At 42.7% G+C, this 21,582-nt stretch overlaps 1 protein-coding gene across 1 annotated transcript in view; it reads right to left on the minus strand.

The window, feature by feature from the left end:
* The window catches only part of MCC (MCC regulator of WNT signaling pathway), a 275,994-nt gene that overhangs the window by 102,660 nt on the left and 151,752 nt on the right, over positions 1 to 21,582 (minus strand). The window contains exon 3 of the mRNA XM_056139034.1: positions 19,601 to 19,740. Within this exon, the coding sequence (XP_055995009.1) occupies positions 19,601 to 19,740 (140 nt within the window). The remainder of the gene's footprint in view (positions 1 to 19,600; positions 19,741 to 21,582) is intronic.

A 21,582-nucleotide genomic window follows, 5' to 3' on the forward strand; every position in this document is an offset into this window, starting at 1 on the left:
GCCTGACCATTTGGTAGGTGGGCGGCCACGTGGTCTTTTGACATCCCGTGGAATCCAGTCAGTAACGGCTCTAATCCAGCGATCGTCTCTAAATCTCATTATGTGACCAGCCCATCTGATTTTTGACACCTTGGCAAACAAGATAGCGTCCCTGATTCTTGAGCGTTGATGGAGGTCAGAACTCCGGATTTTTTCTCTCATTTGAGTGAAACATGATACTCCAAGCAAAGCTCTTTCAATTCCTCTTTGAGAGACCCGAATAGGGAATAGTGTTCTCATCCTGTTTGTGTAGGGCCCAGGTCTCTGAGGCATATGTTAATGTAGGGAGAACAGTGGAATCAAAGACATGTGCCCGGGAGCCTGAGCTGGAGGTTCTTCATCCTCTTAGCTATTTCTTTGACGCTCTTGAAGGCTTTGCAAGCCTCTCTCTTCCTCTTGCGCAGCTTGGGTGTCAGGTCATTTGTCATGTTGACTTCTCAACCTAGGTACACATAACTGTTGCATTCGGAGATGGTCGTTCCGTTGAGAGCAAATGGAGCATCAGGAATGAGGCTGTTTCTCATAAACATTGTCTTCGTAAGATTCAGCTATAGTCCGACCTTTCCACACTCACGGTTGAAGTCGCCCAGCATTTGTGCTGCTTGGCTAATGTTTGGCGTTATTAAAACAATGCCATCAGCAAAGCAGATGACAGGGCATTCAAACTCAATATATCAGGATCCTCCGTGAGCTGTATTGCAGATTCACTACCAGGATCTCACCATTCTACAAAGAAGTAATCATTGATGTCAAGAGAGGGGTTTGGCAGGGTGATACCATTTCACCGAAACTCTTCAGTGCCACTCTTGAGAACATCATGTGATGACTGGAATGGGAAGGAATGGGAGTGAAGATAGATGGTCGGCAACTACACCACCTCCGCTTTGCTGATGTACAGCAGATCCGTCAAATAAAACTCTATGAGCCAGAAGAATATGGAGTACAAAATCTCAGTGAAATGAACACCTCACCAAGTATATTTTACCCAGCTAGAGTATCACTCAGATTTGAAGGAACAATACAGAGCTTCATGGACAGGCAATAGCTTAGGGAATTCATGACCCTAAAACCAGTTTTGCAAGAAACATCACAAGAGCTCCTTTAAATGATGGGAGAAACTCCATAACATGTATCATTGAGTATGGCACCCATTAACGGTGCCTGTAGTTGTCCTATACTAGATTAAGAAAGGTTGAAAGTAGAGAACAAAGGTTCTATATAGAAAATATATCTCAAGTTAACTATTGATTTATTTCCTAGTAATTCTATTTGTCATTCCTTTTTTATTGGAGCAAGTTGCCAAGGGTGCAGGCTGGGGGGTTGGAGGGATCCTGGGGATATTAGTGGGGGGAAGGGGATACTGGTGGTGGGATTGGTGTTAGAACTTTGTTTGCCTGAAACAACCATATTATGAATAACTTTGCAAATCATGGTGTCTTAATAAACAACAATTAAAATTAAGAAAAGGAAAAAGTCATCTAACCCTGTCAAAAAATGAGAAGAGATAAACAGAATTGAAGAAGACGTACCAATGGCCAAACGGCACATGAAAAATACTCTGCATCATTGATCATGAGGGGTAGAACTGCAATGTAGCACTGTCCTCCCGTTGTTCACCGATTTGCTCGAGTAGGCCCAGTAACATCTTCATTGTGAGACTTCTTGTTACTGTGTTTGGCATATCAAATACATCACAAATAGCTTGCCAGGCTTTGCTGTGCAGGAGGGATACTGTCGGTAGCTTGCCAGGCTCTCTGAGAGGGGCAGAGGAATCGAACCTGGGTCAGCCACGTGCAAATGAACACATGTCAAGTTTACTGCTTTGTAAAGCATGACTCCTAGGGATTGTGAGGATAAACTTTATAAAGGAATTTAAAGGAAAGGGTAGATGAGGGGAAGGTACTGATTGTACAGACATTCCTTGTTGAGGTCAGAATTCAGCTGAAGGTGAGTAATACTGTATAAGAAGTGCTACTTAGGCAGCGGGCATTTGGTATCATGAAATACAAACTAGGATCCATGGCTGTGTTCAAGCACCCCAACAATGGATAGGAAATCAAAGACCATATGGATGCTGTATTCCAGGAGACAAACATGTTCAGCATATTCTTACCTAAGTAGGAGGCAATGGATGGACCCAGGGGCACCATAGGCTGCAGGTGGGAAAAGGAAGACTTCCTGGATGGAACAACACTCAAGGTAAATCTTAAGGCAGTGGATTTTAGAATCCACCCACAAGATGGAAAGGCACACCCAAGAATGTAGGATAACATTGCCACAGGGAGCTTAGGTTTATCAGTTACACCCATCACAGCACTCCCTAGTCACTCCCATTCCTGTTTATCTGTAAACTCTTCTCTGTGCTCTCCTCCCCAGCCAGTTAATCACCTTTTCTCTCTAATCAGATTTTGTTAGCTTGTAAGAACAGATCCTTCTAAGGACACTGAACTTGTATTGTAAGTTATGTCCTTTGCATAGGTAAAGGTAAAGGTAAAGGCCCTCCCGTTGATCGTCGATTTGCTCGAGCGGGCCCAGTAACGTCTCCATTGGAGACTTTGTTGTTACTGTGTCTGGCATATCGAATACTCTCGGTAGCTTGCCGGGCTCTCCGAGAGGGGCAGAGGAATCGAACTCGGGTTGGCCATGTTGGCCGCTTGTAAGGCGAACGCCCTACCCGCTGTGCTATCGCTCCAGCCCTTTGTGTCCAGCCCTTATGTCCTTTGCATAGTTTACCTTAAAGCAATGTCCTTTCTGTATGAACACAAGAAGATAGTTAATATTATGCTTTGTAACTTGGGAGTTGATTAACTCCGAATATTTACTCTTGGGCATCTGCTTTCTTGATTCAGTTGCCCTTAGTTCCTGGCATGCCCAAAGCAGGGTCCCAATGAGGGACTGAATGGACGCAGGACAAACTGTGAGCTACCCTGGCATCAAAATGGGCCAGGCCAAAGCACCATGACACTCAGCTATAAGTTTAGGGCATGATCATGGACAAATGCTGTCTGATCCAAAAGTAAGTAACGACGAGACTAGAACCCTGCTGGGGCTAGGAAGACTAACCTGGCCTGAGGACTGCGGTGGTGAGATATCCTCAGAAAGAACCAAATTGTAAGTTTATATCTCTTACTGTGTTCATACAGAATGATATTGCTAGAAATATTGGAAGTAGGTTTACTACAACTATTTAAGTAGATTACTAGCTGAGGAAAGAACACACCTTTGTTGGGATCCCACCCTTGAACAGATCTCCTAGTAATCTGGAATAATCTCTTTATATGAGATTTTATCCTTGAGTTAATCTCCTCCAGAAGCGGTCTTACCTCTCTTTGTTGATTTGTTAATGTTCAACCCACCTTTGTGTCATCGCCTTCCATGATTGATATATAAACTAAGACTGTAAGCTCATTGGGGGCGAGAAGGCTCAGACTGAGGAGGAGGCTGAGGCTGAGGCTGAGGCTTGGGCTCAGGCTTGGGCTCCAGAGGGCAGAGTCAGAGGTGAGAGGGGCTCAGGTTTGAGAGAGAGAGAAGCAGAAGGGGAGTGAAGATTGGAATAAACTACAATTGATACCGACCAATGTGGCCCTCATTCGTTCCTTCACCTGCCCACTGCCATAGACCTACCCAGGGTGGGGGAAATGGCTCGAGACTACCGAATGTGGGTGGCAGAAGAGATAGAGCACCTCCGGACTTTTGAAAACACACACAAGAATACTTGAAAGTGAATGTAGGCTTTGGAAAGGGAGAGTAGTTGGGTCCAGGCAAAACTGGGAGAGTTTACAAGGTGGAATTATGAGGCTAGAGGGGACTTGGTCACTTGTGGAGGATGTTATTTTGATAAAAAAGAATTTATTATTCTGAAGGAGGCAAATAATTAGGGTTAGATGATAGAAACAAACACGAAATATGTCAAGTATAGGAGTTCAGGAGAAGGAATAAGTGTTGCATGAAACAGATAAAATACTCAAGGATTCATGAGAGGGTTATATCCTGGACTCCACAGAGAGGCTGGGCTGAGCACCCTCTTCTCTGGGTAAGGCTCCTCCTATTGGTGACTATACTGCATACTAAAGTACAAAACAAAGCCTGCAGACAAAGTAAGCAGTGATCAGAGGTCAAAGTAAGCTTGTGAGACCACTCTTGGGTCATATGCAGGTTCTTCAGGCTCACATCTAAACCCCAGACCTCTGCGTGAACTCACTCATTCAGTTAAAGATGACCTCCTGGCTCATACCCTTCGTACCTCTTCAGCCCTGCAGAAGATTCACCTCATCCAAGTCATGGCAACTTCCATAGCAGGTTCCCGCAGGCCACAGGCTTCACCTTTCCCCACTGTGCGCAGGAGCTCACTGGAGACCCAGCCACCACCACAGAATTTAGCCTGTTTCCACTACTCTCTCCCAGATCGAAAAGTCCTCATAAGGCAGTGGAAGAGGACAGATATCAATAAATAGACAAGTAAACAGTAGCATGGCACAACGAACAGCGTACCAACAGAGTGCCAAAAAAACTCAAGGAGAACAAGGCAAAGACACATCGGAAAGAAAATGGTAAAAACCAAAGAGAGACAGCAGCAAGACACAAACAAGATCTCAAGTAGAAGGGAAACAACATAAAATTCACAATAGATCTCTCACATGGTATCCTACAGGCAAAGGGGGAGTGAAATAATGTTATACTTAAGGTGTTCTCGCAGTGAGATGGACTACACCTGGCAGTTCTTACAGTTTACCTGGCTCTGTGCACAGGGATCACGACTGGTGGTGCTTGGGGGAACCCTATACACTAGAAGACTATCCTCCAAGATTGTTTTTTTCTTTAAAGAAGAAAACCTGCAAACTAGAATCCTTTACCCTGCCAGATTGTCATTCAGGCTTGTTGCTGCACCACATCTGGCAGTGCTTGGGGCTTATTCCTGACTCTTCACTCATAGATCATTCCTGGTGGGACTTGAGGGACCATATTGGGTGCTGGGGATTGAACCCACGTTGGTCAAATACAAAAGAAAGTGTTCTACCCGTGGTACTATCTCTCCAACTCCTGCCATTCAGATTTGAGGGAAAAACAAGAATTGAAGACATTGGCAGCAGCTAAATCAACTCTGAGAGGAAAAATAAAATACCTCCCATAAAATGCTAACCTTTCACACAAGAGAGCTAGCTCAAGAAACTAACATAAATGATGTGTATGCAGGAGGCCTGAAGTCAATCCCCAGCACTCCAGAGCCCCAGGCACCACTGGGACAGAGTCTAGAGCAAAGAGGGAAGAGCCCTAAGCAACAGCAGGAGTGATCCAAAGAAAGCCAAAAAAAAAAAAAAAAAGTCTCTACAGCTTTCCATGTTCCAGTGGCTGTTTCAGTTCCGTGTGCTGTATTTGGCTATTTGAGAACACACAGTTTTGTTTTCTCAAATGATGTCTGCCATTGGTTATCTGATGATAGAGAGTGGACCAGGATATAACCTATTTAGCCGTCCTTTGTGATAATATCAATCTTTTGTGATAAATTTTTGTCTAGTGAGCTAAAAGAAATATTTTTTATATATACAAGTGTGTAAGTATGAGAGGGTGTTACACACATATGAACAAATTGTTCAATAGGCTAGAACGGTTAAGGAGAGTATACACAAAATCTAAATATAGTAACCATGATAAACAGTGATACTGCAATGTTTTATTTCTGGTGCCCTGCAAGCTGGACTGAATCACAGTTTTAATTTTTCAAATTAATATTTACACTTTATAAAGTAGGTACAAAGCTAGAATAAAGAAGAAGCAGAAAGAACAATGATGGCAGCCTGCTCCCAGTGCTGCCAATCAGAAAGCCACCTCCTTAAGGCTTTTACTAAGAACACCATTTTCTGGAAGCCAGATCTGCTGTCAAATTATTTAGGTTCTCCTTAAACTGGCCTTGGGACTCTGTATTACCAATATTGTCCTCAAAGTGTCATCATTTATTTCATCTGACAAACTGAGTAAAAATGATTCCCTATCTTGAAGGAAGTCTGTACAGGGAATGGGGTAGAATGGGACAGTGGTTGACTCTCTGGTGGTTAAGTGGCACTGCAGGTATAAAACAACATGGGAACTGTTGAAATTATGTTATCTCAATACAAATAGGAGATAAAAGATTTCTACTACTAGAACTTATATTTTAAAGCTAAAAAAAAGTGCCTGTATTTAAAAAACATTTTTTACTATATACAGATGTTGATTATGATGTATACATGAAACATGTTATAAGTTCAATGAAGTATATTAATTTTTTTTCAATTTGTGGGGCAGAGCAGTAGTAGAGCAGGCAGGGTGTTTGCCTTGCACACTGCAGACTCTGGTTTGATTCCTGGTATTCCACATGGTCTCCCAAGCCTGCCAGGAGTGATCCCCCAATAAATATCTTTAAAATAGTTCTAAGGTCAAAAGGGAAAGAAAGAAAAAAGAAATCATTTAAGTATCAATGCTACATTTTCAAACCTCCAAATATTTCTAATTTTTATGCAAATAAAATAACGTTTATTTTTAAAAAGAGAATGAGGCATAAAAATGTTAAACTGGGGGATGTGGGCCATCCATGCCCACAAACACACCAGCAAACTAGTCCAAGGGAGCTATGTGTGAAAGAACTTTTGGGGAAGAAGAAACCCTGTCTCTGTTACTTCCTCCATAGACTTTATTAAAAGTGAAATCTAAACCACTGGGCAGGGCAACAGTACAGCAGGTAGGGTGCTTATGTTGCATGTGGTCACTCCAGATTCAATTCCTGGTACCTCATATGGTTCCCCAAGCTCAACAAGGAGTCATAGCTGAGCTCAGAGCCAGGAGTAAGCCCTGAGCACTGCTGGGTATGACCCCAAACAAACAACACCCAACTCCCCAAACCAAAAAACCCTAAACCCCAGAGCTCTGTACCCTTAATTACTGGACATCACTACTGGTGCCATCTTGGTTTCTAAGTGGACAGTTTGTTGGGATGGCTGCATATGCTGAGGACTGATATATAGTGGGGAAAGAAAGCGTGTGTGTGTGGAAGGAGGTTTCTTTCATTCTCTGTGAGGGGGACCATTGTTGCCATGATCAAGAAATCAAAAGTACAATCCCTAGCACCCTGACCAAGGGAGGGTTCAGTAGTATTTTCAAATACTGTCCTGTAAGCAATGTCACCCACCGGTTGAAAGTGTCTAGCAAGCAGGAGTATCTCAAAGTGACTGTATTCTTTGCTCACTTCTGATGTGTAAATATCTGATGTGTAAATGATAACTTATTTTGGGGTAAAATGTGTCCTAAAAGGACAGCAACTACTACTGCGGGTGATGAAAAGGAAGAATATACACAAAGGTCCAAGAAATGTCAAATTTAAGTAAAAAAAACCAAAAGCTTTGACAGAATGAAATATGGCAGTAATTGCAGGTTTTCAAGGGAGATTCATAATTACTGAATGACAATGTACTCAGGTATCTCTTTGTAACATAGAGAATAATCTAAAGGATTGAAAATGTACATCATTTCATTTACTGCTATTTCATGCCAGCATTTATGAAGAACTTGCAAATAACCCTATTCAGAACTGAAATGATCAATGCTAGCTATTAGCTTAAAGAAAAACAGAATTACTCCTAGTTTACAGGTAACAGGTTGCACACACCCCTATGTGATAACAATGGCAGAAAAAGTCACAGATTGACTGGAAGTAGTCTGAGACCAGATAGGATGTGACTATTTTACAAATAAGGTTTCAAGATGCTAATGGACTTTCCAAGATTACACAAGTAGACAGCCATGTACCAAATCCTAAATCTAGTACCACACAAAAAGCAACAAATTGGCCTAAGAACAGTATTATTTATTTATTTATTTTGTTCGTTTATTTTTTATTTTTATTTTTATTTATTTTTGCTTTTTGGGTCACACCTGGCGATGCACAGGAGTTACTCCTGGTTCTGCACTCAGGAATCACCCTGGCGGTGCTCAGGGGACCATATGGGATGCTGGAAATAGAACCCGGGTCGGCTATGTGCAAGGCAAATGCCTTACCCACTGTGCTATTGCTCCAGCCCCATTGGTTTATTTTTTAAAGTTTCTCTTTCATTATTGGCTAGAGATGAAATCATCTAATCAGAATAAAGAAAAATCAATCAAGTATAACTTTCTTGACTGCAAGGAAAGTACCTTATCCACTGTGCTATCTTAGTCTTCAGTAGTTTGACATGTGCAACGTTTCTATAATGTATCAACTTTTACTATGGAGCAACATTTATAAGAAAAATTCTAGAAATCTTGTGGCCTCAAAAATAATGGTTCCTGGGCTTGAGCAGATAGAACATTTGTCTTACATGTGGCCAACCCAAGTTCAATCCCTGGCACCCCAGATGGTCCCCTGAGCCCACTAGCAGTTATCCTTGAGCACAAAGCCAGGAGTTAGCCCTGAGCACAGCCAGGTGTGGCACCCAAATCAACAGATGACTGGTTAAACAAACTTTAGTGCATCTACACAATGGAATACTATGCAGCTGTTAGAAAAGATGAAGTCATAAACTTTGCATATAAGTGGATCAACATGGAAAGTATCATACTAAGTGAAATGAGTGAAAGAGAGACAGACAAAGAAAGATTGCACTCATCTGTGGAATATAAAGTAACAGAATGGGAGACTAGCACCTAAGAATAGTAGAGATAACTACCAGGAGGTTTGCTCCACGGCTTGGAAGCTGGCAAGAAAAGGAAGCTCAGACAGAGAAGGGAACATCAAGTAAAGTGTGGGTGGAGGACCCACTTGGGATGAAAGATGCATGCTGAAAGTAGACTATAGATCGAACACAATAGCCACTCAGTACCTTTATTGCAAACCACAACACCCAAAAGGAGAGAGAGAACAAAAGGGAATGCCCTGCCACAGAGGCGGTGTGGGGGGATGGGATGGGGGGTAGGAGGGGTACTGGGATCATGGGTGGTGGAGAATGGGCACTGATGGAGAGATGAGTACTCGAGCATTGTATGACTGAAACACAAGCATGAAAGTCTTTAAGTCTATAACTGTACCTCACGGTGATTCACTAATTAAAAAAATTTTTCCTGCCTGACATATGGCAACAATCAAATTTTCTCTTAATAGTCTAGGATCTATCACCCAGCTGGTACAATAATTCTCTCCTTTGCTCACTGGTTCAGTGGCCTGAGAACAGTTTGCTCACTGGTTCAGTGGTCAAGGGCTAGAGAGTAGTTGAAGGAATCCTATCCATAATCTCTGGTGGAGGCAGAGATCTCTTGGTAACAAATATTTCTAAACTTGGAGATGAACGCTACAAAGATGAAATGCAACAGTTCATTTAAAGTAGGTTTTTAGGTGCCTGAATAAAAAGAGTCATTTCTACTTTTACCCCTTGGAGCCATAAAAAAGGCAGCACCATATGCTGTTGCTAGTTGGGAGCATATACCACATCTCCAGGGCCCTGAAAAATGTTACCTCCAGATGGTGCACTATGGTAGACTGGGTCTATGTAAGATGGATTCAGATAACGCCACCTGCCAGCTTCAAATCCATATGCTGGGGCCCCATCTTCAGCATGGTGATTTTCAAGATAGAATTACTGGAGATAATTAGCTGTACATGAAGTAATGAGGGGGCTTCTGTATGATGGGATTACTACCTCTGTAGGAAAACATAACAGAGAGTTTGCTCCATCTCTGTCCCTGCCAAGTGAGGGGAGAGCAGGAAGGTGGAATTCTCACTACGGAGCTGAACTGACTCCTACCTGGACTGGACCGTCTCAGCCCCAAAGAACTGGCAAAAATAAATTCATGTTGCTTCAGCTTCTTACTCAATAGCAGCTGATCATATTCACACAACCCACCCTAACAGGCAGACTACAGGGGATTTGGACTTCCAGGTACCATCAACAGCTCAGGCTCAATGATCATCCCGGAATATGGTTTATCTTTTTGCTCTACTTCACAGTCTTCTGTGAAAACTGACTGCACTTCCCGCTGAAAGGGGAAGAAGGAGACTGGACATGCCCACTTGTGGCCAAGTTCTATGTGGCTTCCCCTTCATTTAAGAGACTCTGGGATGGAAAAGGGATCTGACAAGAACATTAGAGAAGCCACAGTTCTGGAATTGGCTGCTATTTGGATGGAGCTGGACAGTCTCATGCTGACTGATAGCAGTAAAAAAGATAGAGATACAGAATGATCTCTCTTGTATGTGTGATATATAAGACAACAAAACCTGAGAACTGATACACAGAACTGAACTTAAAAACAATGGGAGAGGGGCAAGGAGGAGGGAAGCAGACACTCCAATGGAGGAGGTGGTGTTGGAAAACTATGCATGAAACATTATCATTAACAATGTTGTAAATCATGGTTCTTTAACTTTAAAAAATGTTTAAAGAGTCCATAATTCTCCATTGCAATCGCAAGTCAAGCCTCAGTTCACCAGGCCAGAGTTTTTTGTGTTTTTAAGCACACTGATCAAGTAAAAATTGAATAGGTGGCCCTTTATATTAGTCATGGAGACCATGATTAATTTTCCACCAACAAAATTTTTTTCAGGTCAAATCTTTTTTTATTACTACTGCAACTATGTTGATTGATTTGTGGGTATTACTAAGCACACATTCACTCCAGTAGTCTAAGTGACATCTTAAAGAACCCAAATCTTTTTTTTTTAATTTTTATTAAAAACACCATGAGGTACAGTTGTAGATTTACAAGCTTTTGTGCTTGGGTTTCAGTTATACAATGATCGAGTACCCATCCCTCCACCAGTACCCATTCTCCACCACCAATGATCCCAGTATCCCTCCCACCCCCACCCCCAATCCCACCCCATCTCTGTGGCAGGGCATTCCCTTTTGTTCTCTCTCTCCTTTTGGGTGCTGTGGTTTGCAAAAGAGGCACTGAGTGGTAATCATGTTCAGTCTATAGTCTACTTCCAGCATGCATCTCCCATCCTGGGCGGATCCTCCCAACACCCTTTACTTGGTGCTCCCTTCTCTATCTGAGCTGCCTTTTCCCCCAGCATAGAAACAAATCTTAATGATGTCAGGTTCTATCTGACATTTCGAATTCCCTGTGCCTCTGGGAATTATTCTAGGGGAGCTCTGGAAATTCTAGATTATTTCCTACTTATCCTCATTAATCAAAATACCGGAGCTACACATATATCTGGAGGACTAACAGGAATAGTCATATCAATCAATTCGCCACCAACCCTCCAATGTGTTCATTCATTCCCACTCTGGAGCTCCCAGGGGTCAGCCTCACAAACATGCCTACAGGTCTATAATGTAAGTGGATGAATCTTTAGCAAGACTATTGTGGGTATTTTTCCAGGTTTAGTTTTTTATTCACCCTTTTGAGGTATGATGCCTAAAGTTTTAAAGGAATATTTAAAGTCTTGATCATCGATTTGCTCGAGCGGGCCCAGTAACATCTCCTTCGTGAGACTCTGTTGTTACTGTGTCTGGCATATCGAATACGTCACGGGGAGCTTGCCAGGCTCTGCCGTGCAGGCGAGATACTCTCGGTAGCTTGCCGGGCTCTCCGAGAGGGGTGGAGGAATCGAACTCGGGCCGGCCATGTTGGCTGCGTGCAAGGCAAATGCCTTACCGCTATCAAAGTCTTAGGTCTATCTCGCATGTAGCCTTCACTGGTTTGATCCCTGGCACCGCCCAATCTCCTAAGTGCTACTAGGCATGGTCCCAACTCCACTTGCCCTGCACCATCACAGGAATGAAGTAGTTGTGGAGCATCAATGGATCTGTGTCCCACTACCTGGGATCAAATTCTTGAAATCCACATGTAAGGATGTATTATACAGAATTCCTTCTATTTCAGCAGAAGGAAACTGTCCGTGGGGCTTTAAAGATCATATGTGTTTGGATTCATTTGAGTTGACCTAAATGTTTCCATTTTTACCAAATGCTTAATTTTTACCAAAGAGAGTTGATTTATTTGTGAATTTCCTCCTTTGAAGCATTCAGAATTGCTCAAGTAGGGGTATATCAAAGCTTAGATAAAACCTTACCTCATTAATGATTTTTCAAGTGTTCCAGTAAATTCCCAATGCAGGTCCCTATTAAAGTGACAAGAAAGTCTTTAAAGCAAAGAACTTGTACCTGACTAGGTATCAATTCTATAGACCTTGGATATGCCAGGGAAGTCACTTTCATTCATGATTACTTGTTGCTGCTGCTATATTGAACTTAATCCAGGCCCTCAGGACCAGGCCCTCAAACCAGTTTCCTGGGGCACTGGGGGCCAGGGAGAAAAATGCCCCAGTCAGTGAAGCTCAGAGGACAAATAGAGTCTTGTATTTTGAGTGCGTGTTTATAACACTTTCAGTCTTACTGGGAATTATTGCAAGGAGGAATAAACTCATTTTAGCCCTGGAGCGATAGCACAGTGGGTAGGGCGTTTGCCTTGCACGCTGCCAACAAGGCCGACCTGAGTTCGATTCCTCCACCCCTCTCAGAGAGCCCGGCAAGCTACCGAGAGTATCTCGCCCACACAGCAGAGCCTGGCAAGCTACCTGTGATGTATTTGATATGCCAAGCACAGTAACGACAAAGTCTCCAATGAATGTTATTGGGCCCGCTTGAGCAAATCAATGAACAACGGGAGAACCATGACAAAATAAAACTGGCATAATTTTATCTGACATCTTCATAGAAGCACCTTTACTTTTCATAAATAGTTATGGACAGAGAAGCTCACTGTATTTTAACATGAAACAGTTTGGCTATTAAATTCAATTTTAATGTTCTAAAAGTGAGTTTTTTAGGTGCTTAGTGATACATGATTTTTATAACTCACTCGTAGGGTTGGCATGTTAGCAAGTCGACCCAGAGAACTGCAAGACCACCTCACGGCTAAGGTGCCCCCTAGAGCACCTATGCCAGAGGGCATCCTGGCAAGTTTTAGGATTGTGCCAGAAGTAGAACTTTAATCCTGCTCAGGCACTGACTTGGCCAACTATCCCAGAAGTATACCAGAGACCGGGGGGTAGGGAGGTGTGCAACGTGGTCTCTAGCCTCAGTTATTTTCCCCTTCCCCAGTGTTTTGGATTCACATCTCAAACTCCATTACCTAATTTTGAGGAGGACAGCCTGGCTATCCCAAACACATCAGGCTGTTGGATAACACTGGGTTGTCCTTGCTCCTCCTGCAGGGAGCTTAGGTTTTCTGAGCTACTTCCATGACACACCCAATTCCATCAAGCACTAATAATCCTATATTGCTTTTCTCTTTCCTTTACGTCATTTGCGTGATTTAGCAATGTCCTTTTTGTATAGAAAGGAAGACAGTTCATGCTATGCTTTGTAACATAGGAGTTAATTGACTCCAAAATAATATTTACTCCTGGGCACCCATATTTACTTAAGTCTCAGTTGCCCTTAGTTCCTAGCACTCCAAAAGCAGGGTCCCAACAAAGGGACTGGATGGACCCAGGGCAACCTGTGAGCTACCTTGGCATCGAAAGGAGACAAGCTAAGTACCATAAGTATAATAAGTTAAGAGCACAGTCATGGCACAAACTCTGTCACGACCCAAAAAGAAGTAGCTATTTGAATAAGGACCCTGCTGGGGTCTATGGGGAGGAGAGAGAAATAAACTGTTTACCGACCAGCCTGGGTTTCTCCATTCCCTTGGTCTTTCGTTTGTCCTCACTGTCTTCCAGCTTGGGGAGGCGGCTCTAGGCCATCTAAAACCTTTCTTTTGAAATGCACAATTAGGCCAATAATCCACTGGCCAAATCCACTAGCCATCTCACCAAAATAACTGTGAACATGAGACTCTGAACAAGCCTATTATCCCTGAAGCTCTATGAGATGCCTCACATAAGTTACTGAGGAGCACTAAAGAGGAAGTAAGTATTCTAAAAAAGGGAAAGGGCGATTACCATCACCCGAGTTCATCCAGAATCCTTTCTTGCAGTGAGAGGGAGTAACTGATAGTGAATTGAAGGGTACCACCTCCATACTACCACAGCAACATGAAGAAGCAGTGCAAATCCCTACTATGAGAAGAGGATGAAGAAAAGCCCAGAAGCCTCAATAGGGAATACCCATAAATACAATCTTTCCTATGAAGAATTCAGAGATGAAATATTGAGGATGTTCAATGAGCTCAAAGAAACTGTGGAACAGGCTTCCAGTAAATTAAAGGAAGGCATGTGGAATGAACAGTCAGTAAAATCCAGAAAGAAATGAGAGCAGAAATAAGAAAGCTACAAACAGAAGGATTCAGTCAATGAAATTAAAAACCCAGTGGGTATGGCTGAAGCAATAGCACAGTGGGTAGGGCATTTGCCTTGCACAGGGCCAAGATGGGTTCGATCCCCAGCATACCATATGGTCTCATGAGCACTGCCAGGAGTAATTCCTGAAGGCAGAGCCAGGAGTAACCCTGTGCATCACCGGGTGTGATCCCCAAAAGAAAATTAAAACCAAAAACTCAGTGGGTGCCCTCAACAGTAGAATGACAACAGCTGAAGACAGAATCAGTGAGCTTAAAGATGAGCTGCGGAAAACATACAGGGAAGAGCAGACAATAGGAAAAGACCTCAAAATAGCTCTAGGGTGAATCAGAGACCTAGGGGATGAATTCAAGAGGAACAACGTAAGAATCATCGGAGTACCTGAAGGACAGGGAGACAATCCCAAAGAAGTAGCAACAGTTAAAGATATCATTGCTGAGAAGTTCCCAGAGCTGGATAATGCAGGTTTCCAGATCCAAGGAGTCCGAAGGGTAGTAGCTAAAGGAGACCCATTTAAAGAGGACCTATTTTCAAGCTTTTCCAGGAAACTTAAGAAACAGAAATTCTCCAAAACAGTTTCTATGAGGCACAGATCACCCTAATACCAAAAGAAAACTGAGATAGGACAAAAAACCAAAAATTACAGGCCAGTATCTCTGATGAAAATGGATGCGAAGATCCTCAAAAAAATATTCACAAATATAATCCAACAATTCATCAAAAAAGATCATACACCCGACCACAAGGAATTCATCCCAGGATGCAAGGTCATTTAACATTTGTAAGTCAATCAACCTAATCCATCATATCAATAAAAAAGATAAAAAACATATGATCATATTAATAGATGCAGAAAAAAGCATTTGACAAAATTCAGCACCTGTTTATGATGAAAACCCTCACCAAAATGGTAATTGAAGGAACTTTCCTCAATATAGTCAAAGCCATCTACCACAAGCCCTTGGCAAGCATTATCCTCAATAAAGAAAAACTAAAAGCCTTCCCTCTAAGATCAGGGACAAGGCAAGGATGCCCCCTCTCTCCAATGCTGTTCAATATAGTACTGGAAGTACTTGCAATAGCGGTTAGGCAAGAAAAGGAATTAAGGGCCTTCAGATTGGAAAGGAAGAAATCAAGCTCTCATTATTTGCAGATGACATGATACTATACTTAAAGAACCCTAAAGCCTCTACCAAGAAGCTCCTAGAAACATTAGACTTGGATAGTAAAGTCACAGGCTATAAAATCAATACCCAAAAGTCCATGGATTTCCTATATTCAAATAATGAGAGAGAAGAAAGCAATATGAAAAACACTATCCCATTCACAACCATGCCTCAGAAAATCAAGTACCTCAGAATCAGCTTAACTAAGGAGGTAAAGGACCTATACAAAGAAGACTACAAAACACTACTTCAAGAAATAAAAGAGGACACAAGGAAACGGAAATACATCTCCAGCTCATGGACTGGAAGAATTAACATTGTCAAAAAGGCAATCTCCTCAAAGCATTGCCAAGATTCATTGCAATCCTTAAAAGAATAATAAGAATACCCTTGACATTCTTCAAAGAAATTTATTAAATGCTCCTGAAATTCATATTGAACAAGCCACCATAAATAGCTGAAGCAATCTTGGGGGGAAAAAAGATAGGAGGCATCACCTTCCCCAACCTCAAACTGTACTACAAAGTGGTAATAATTAAAACAATATGGTATTGGCACAAAGACAGATATGCAGATGAATGGAATAGGGTTGAATGTCCTTACATAGACTCTCAAATATATGATCATCTTATCTTTGATAAGGGAGCAAGAAATATAAGTGGAGCTAGGAAGGCATCTTTAACAAATGGTGCTGGCAAAACTGGACAGTTACATGCAAAAACTGGGGGGGGAGGGAGGGGGGGAGGCTCAGACCTCTACGTAACACCATGCACAAAAGTCAGATAAAAATGAATTAAAGACTTCAACATCAGACCAGAATCCATCAGGAATACTGAAGAAAGGGTCAGCAAAACCCTTCATGACACTGAAGCCAAAGGTATCTTCAAACATGAAACACCACTATTGAGCAAGTGGAAGCAGAGATAAGCAAATGGAACTATCTTAAACTAAGAAGCTTCTGCACCTCAAAATAACAGTGACCAGAATACAAAGAGAGTCAACGAAATGGAAAAGGATAGTCACCCAAAACCATTCTGATAAGGGTTTAATATCAAGGATATACAAGGCACTGGCTGAACTCTACAAGAAGAAAACATTCGATCCCTGAACATAGGGCAATGAAATGAACAGAAACTTTTGCAAAGGAATTCAAATGGCCAAAAGACAGTTGAAAAAATGTTCTTCATCACTAATCATCAGGTAGATGCAGATCAAAGCAACGAGATACAATCTCACACCACAGAGACTAGCACACATCCAAAAGAAAAGGTGTTGGCATGAATTTGGGGAGAAGGGGACTCTCCTACATTGTTGGTGGGAATGCCAACTGGTCCAGTGTTTCTGGAAAACAATATGGACATTTCTCAAGAAACTAGAAATTGAGCTCCCATTTGAACCAGCAATACCACTTCTGGGAATATATCCCGAGGGCACAAAATAGCACAGTAGAAATAACATCAGCATTTGTATGTTCATTGCAGTACTGTTCACAATAGGCAGAATCTGGAAACATCCTGTGTTGGTGCCCAACCATAACTGTTAGGATGAGCCTGTGGAGACTGACCTGCAAGGGGGCAGGAGCACGGGTCCCGTGAAAATGGGCAAGCCATGACTCGTGTGTTCGGACTGGTTTGGAAAGGGTTAACATCTCTTCCTTTGGTTGCCTTTTAGCTTTTAGTGTTATATAGAGCAATCTTCCCTCTCTCACAGATCCCCCCCGCCCCGCACCCCCCCTCAGCTTTGGAATACAGACATTCTCTCACATCCTCATCACTCCAGATGCAAGGGGCTGTAGCTCATGGTACCAGACTGCTTGGCCTTGCATTCCGCTCTGGAGGCTGCCACCACTGGGTTTGCAGACATGACGGAACAATGTACCCTTGATGTCTTGATGTCCCTCTTGTAACCCTTTTCCCCATTAATGATTTCTTTGTACTGAGTGCATTAGAAGTGCGTACATAAGATAGTAAATAAAAGAGGCTGTGGGATGCTTCTCCATGCTTCTCTGCCAGAGCAACCAAGGAGCCTCTCCAGCAAATCTCATTTCTCTCACATCTCTTATCTCAGTGCTCCCGACCGAAAGAATACTCACACAACAAACTGAGTACCCAAGAACAGACGACTGGTTAAAGAAACATTAGTATATCTATACAATGGAATATTATGCAGCTGTTAGGAAAGTTGAAGTCATGAAATTTTCTTATAAGTGGATGGTCATGGTGAGTATCGTGCCAAGTGTCAGAGAGGGACAGACATAGAATGACTGCACTCATTTGTGGAATATAAAATATCATAATATGAGATAACACCAAGGGTGGTAGAGACAAGGAGCAGGAAGATTGCTCCACAGTGGAAGCCTGCCTTATGAGCCTGAGAAGAAGGCTTAGAGAAGGGATCGCTAAGTTAATGATGGTTGGAGGGATCGTTCGGGATAGGAGATGTATGCTAAAAGTAGATAAAGGGCCAAACATGATGGCCCCTCAGTATCTATATTGCAAACCATAATACCCACAAGTAGACAGAGAGTAAGAGGAAAATTGTCTGCTATACAGGCAATGGGAGGGGTGGGAAGGATACTGGGGACATTGGTGGCAGAAAATGTACACTGGTGGAGGAATGGGTATTTGGTCATTGTATGACTGAAACTCATAAATAAAAGTTTTGTAACATAGCTAATGGTGAGTCAATTAAAAAAACAACAACTCACTTGCTTTTATGTTCTCAAGTATTTAAAAATACAACATGCTTTACAGGGCTGGAGAGATAATATTGTGGGTAATGTAATTGATTGATTGCCTTGCATGTGTCTCACCCAGGTTTGATCCTAGGCATCCCATATGGTACCTGAGTCCTGACAAGAGTAATCTCAGAGCACCAAGCCAGGAGGAAGTCCTGGCCCCCAAACTAAAAGCGCAACATGCTTTAATAGAACCTACAAATTAGCCAATATATTCTGTCAGCATTGTTTAAACTGCTATAATCATTTATTTGGGCAGAATACTTCTGTTCATGAATTACTAATCTACAATCATTCTACAGACCCAGAAATAAATATAAAACTTTGAAGTTCTAAGTTGAAATGAAATTTATTGTGTGGCTTTAGCTCAGTGCAATTTTTAAATGATCCCCCCTCCCCTCAAAACAGAATCTTATTGTTACCTTCTGCAACTAGCCCCATGAGTGATTCCCAGAACAAAGGGCATCCAAAGTTTTTTCAACCACTGACACCCAGAGGGAAAGTTTACTGTAGTGGCATCTAGCAGTGTTTTAACCGTGACCTATAAAGCATTTAACAAACAAAACGCTCTTTTTCCATGAAGCCCTTTCTCTGTGAGCCAGTCAGTTCACAGGAGACACAGGGGCCCAGTGACAGCAGGATTTCTATGAGTAATTTCTATGGAAATAAAATTAAGTAAAGACAGAGACAACGTGGATTCTGACTCTGCTTCTTTCCTCTAAGTGAAAATTCTTAGTAGGTCTGTCAACTTGAAGCTTGTTCCAAGTGTTTGTAGGGGCTGAGGCAATGTTGGCTGATCCACTTGAGGAAAGCTCAGTGTATTATCAACTTACATGGACATATATATGATGTTTAGTAAAAAGCCACATTTGTCCCAAAAGCATCAAGGGAGGTGCATAGTCCATATATCAGTGCAAAGATGGTGAGTTAAATAGTGACAGGGCTGCTGGTTGTGGAAAGAGACAGGTTCTCTTTAGAACTTGCATGAATCCTATCCAGTCTATCTTTCTGGGTTATTCTGAGGATCAAATTCAGGATAAACTAGTGAGTAGAAAGGACATTGGTCAAGGCGCAGGAGGGACAGAATAGAAGTTGAGTGCTTCCCTTGCAAGCAGCCAACCTTGGTACAATCTCCAGCACCATATACAGTGCCCCCCTCCAAGCTCACCAGGAGTGGTCCTTGAATTACAGATCCGGAAGTAACACCTGAGCACTGTTGGGTGTGACCCAACAAACAAACAAACAAAAGGAAACTGGTCAATAAGCGAAGAGAAAACATTTTATCAACGGTGAACAAAAGCTTAAGTTACAAATAAAACACTGGTATGATTCATAGAGACGAATTTCCCCCAAGACCTAAGCTCTCACACCAAGGGAAAGGGGATGGTGGGTCGCAGTCACTACCTGGGGGTGCCCTGCAGGCGGTCTATCTTCTTGTTGAGCTCAGCGATGATGCTGTGCAGCTCTGTGATGCGCTCTTCATACCGCAGCGTGGTTCGCTCCTGGACATCCTCATGCTCTCTCAGGAGGTGGGACTGCTCGCACTGGGCCAAGGGAACAGAATCATGTGCCAATGAGTTGATATTCTTACAGACAAGTGAGTCTATGCCTGATGGTCTTTAACCATCATGACTTTAACATTGGAGTATATTACCCAAACCCACATACCTGCACACTTGCTGCCGTCCCAGGAGACAATGCGGCAGCTGGGACATCAGAGTCTGCCTTTTGAGGGTTCATCTTCTCTGGGAAGTCCCCTACCATACAGAATCACAGCACCACTCAAAAATCTTTTCTCCCTGGGGAATGCTCAAACTGGATTTAGTGGGTATCTAATCTTGGGGATTTAAATTCTGAATTAATGGACCCAAAGTCACTTTACTACATTGAGAGTAACTCCAGCATGTACCTATTTCCTGCCACCTAATATTCCCCAAGATTCCTTCCTAAGTTCTTTTTGCTTTCTATTAACTTAATCCTTTCCTGCTGAAGCTTTCTTGGATGTGTTTCAGCTCATTTTCAACCAAATAATTCTATGTGACATGACAGCACTTTCACCTGCAAACTCTCTGCTTCCCACTCGCCTTTCCAACTACCAACTTCTGGAATGCAAGAACCAAGTACAGTCAACTCAGCCCTGGCACCTGGCACCTGGATGGTTTATTGTTCATAATGTGCAAGTGTTGGGATCCGAGTAACGCACAGTGGAGCATGCCATCATGAAATCTATTCTGCAGAAAAATGACAGACAAGCTGCAGGGCTCCTTTCCTCACCATCTGAAGGACCTGAGAGCCAGTGGACACAAGCTCTATAGCCAGAGCTGAATTCGGAAAGAACTAGTAACTCCCTAAAACCTAAGGAGCCTATGCACTTCTTTAGCATCTGTTAAGGTCTCAACTCTCCAATCAGTTACTCCAGTTACAGTGCCTTCCATCCCATTTACATAATAAAAACACTCATCAGGAATCTATGGAAGAAGAATTTAGCCTTTGGCCCTGCCTACAACTCTCTGCCCTGATTAATTTCCCATCTACATTAGAGGAATTTTAATTTCCAGCAAGGCTTCCCTGATGTCAACAGCATCTGATTTGGCTGTTTTGTGTTTTTTGAGCTTGTGGCAGGAAAGCAAAGCGAGGTTTCCCATCCACAACATCCAATGCATTCCCTGATTACTAAATCTGCAAAACTTCCAGTAGTGTCATCCTGAGCATAGTGGGCAGAGATAAAAAAGACTTCAAAGTGGGGCTGGAGCGATAGCACAGTGGGTAGGGCATTTGCCTTGCATGCAGCCAACCTAGGTTCGGTTCCCAGCATCCCATATGGTCCACTGAGCACTACCAGGAGTAATTCTTGAGTGCAGAACCAGGAGTAACCCCTGTGCATCGCCGGGTGTGACCCAAAGAGGAAAAAAAAAAGCTTTCAAAGAAAATCAGAGTCTAACTGATGCAGGCAGGTAAATTAGGGAAGCCCCCCCCCCCACAACACACACACACACACACACACACACACACCTACACCTACACACACACGATGACAATGAAATATTTAGAATAAAGCCACCACTCCTAAATCTAACCCGCCTTGTGGATACTGAAAGCAAGACCTGATTCTCCAACAACAGACCCACTGTAGGCCCCTCACTCACTCTGGCCCCTCAGATTATAACTTACTCATGACCGTAACAGTGAGGGGCAGAACAGGGATTCAAATTCAGATATTTTTTTGTTTTGTTTTGGGGCCATACCCATCAATGCTCAGGAGTTACTCCTGACACTATTCATGAATTATTCCTAGCGGTGTTGTATGGGGTGCCCAGGATCAAACCTGGGTCTGCTGCACGCAGGGCAAGTGCCCTACCTGCTGCTCTGGCCCCCACAAATACAGA

Source organism: Sorex fumeus, unplaced genomic scaffold, assembly GCF_029834395.1.
Source record: "Sorex fumeus unplaced genomic scaffold, SorFum_2.1 ptg000131l, whole genome shotgun sequence".
Taxonomy (NCBI): Eukaryota; Metazoa; Chordata; class Mammalia; order Eulipotyphla; family Soricidae; genus Sorex; species Sorex fumeus.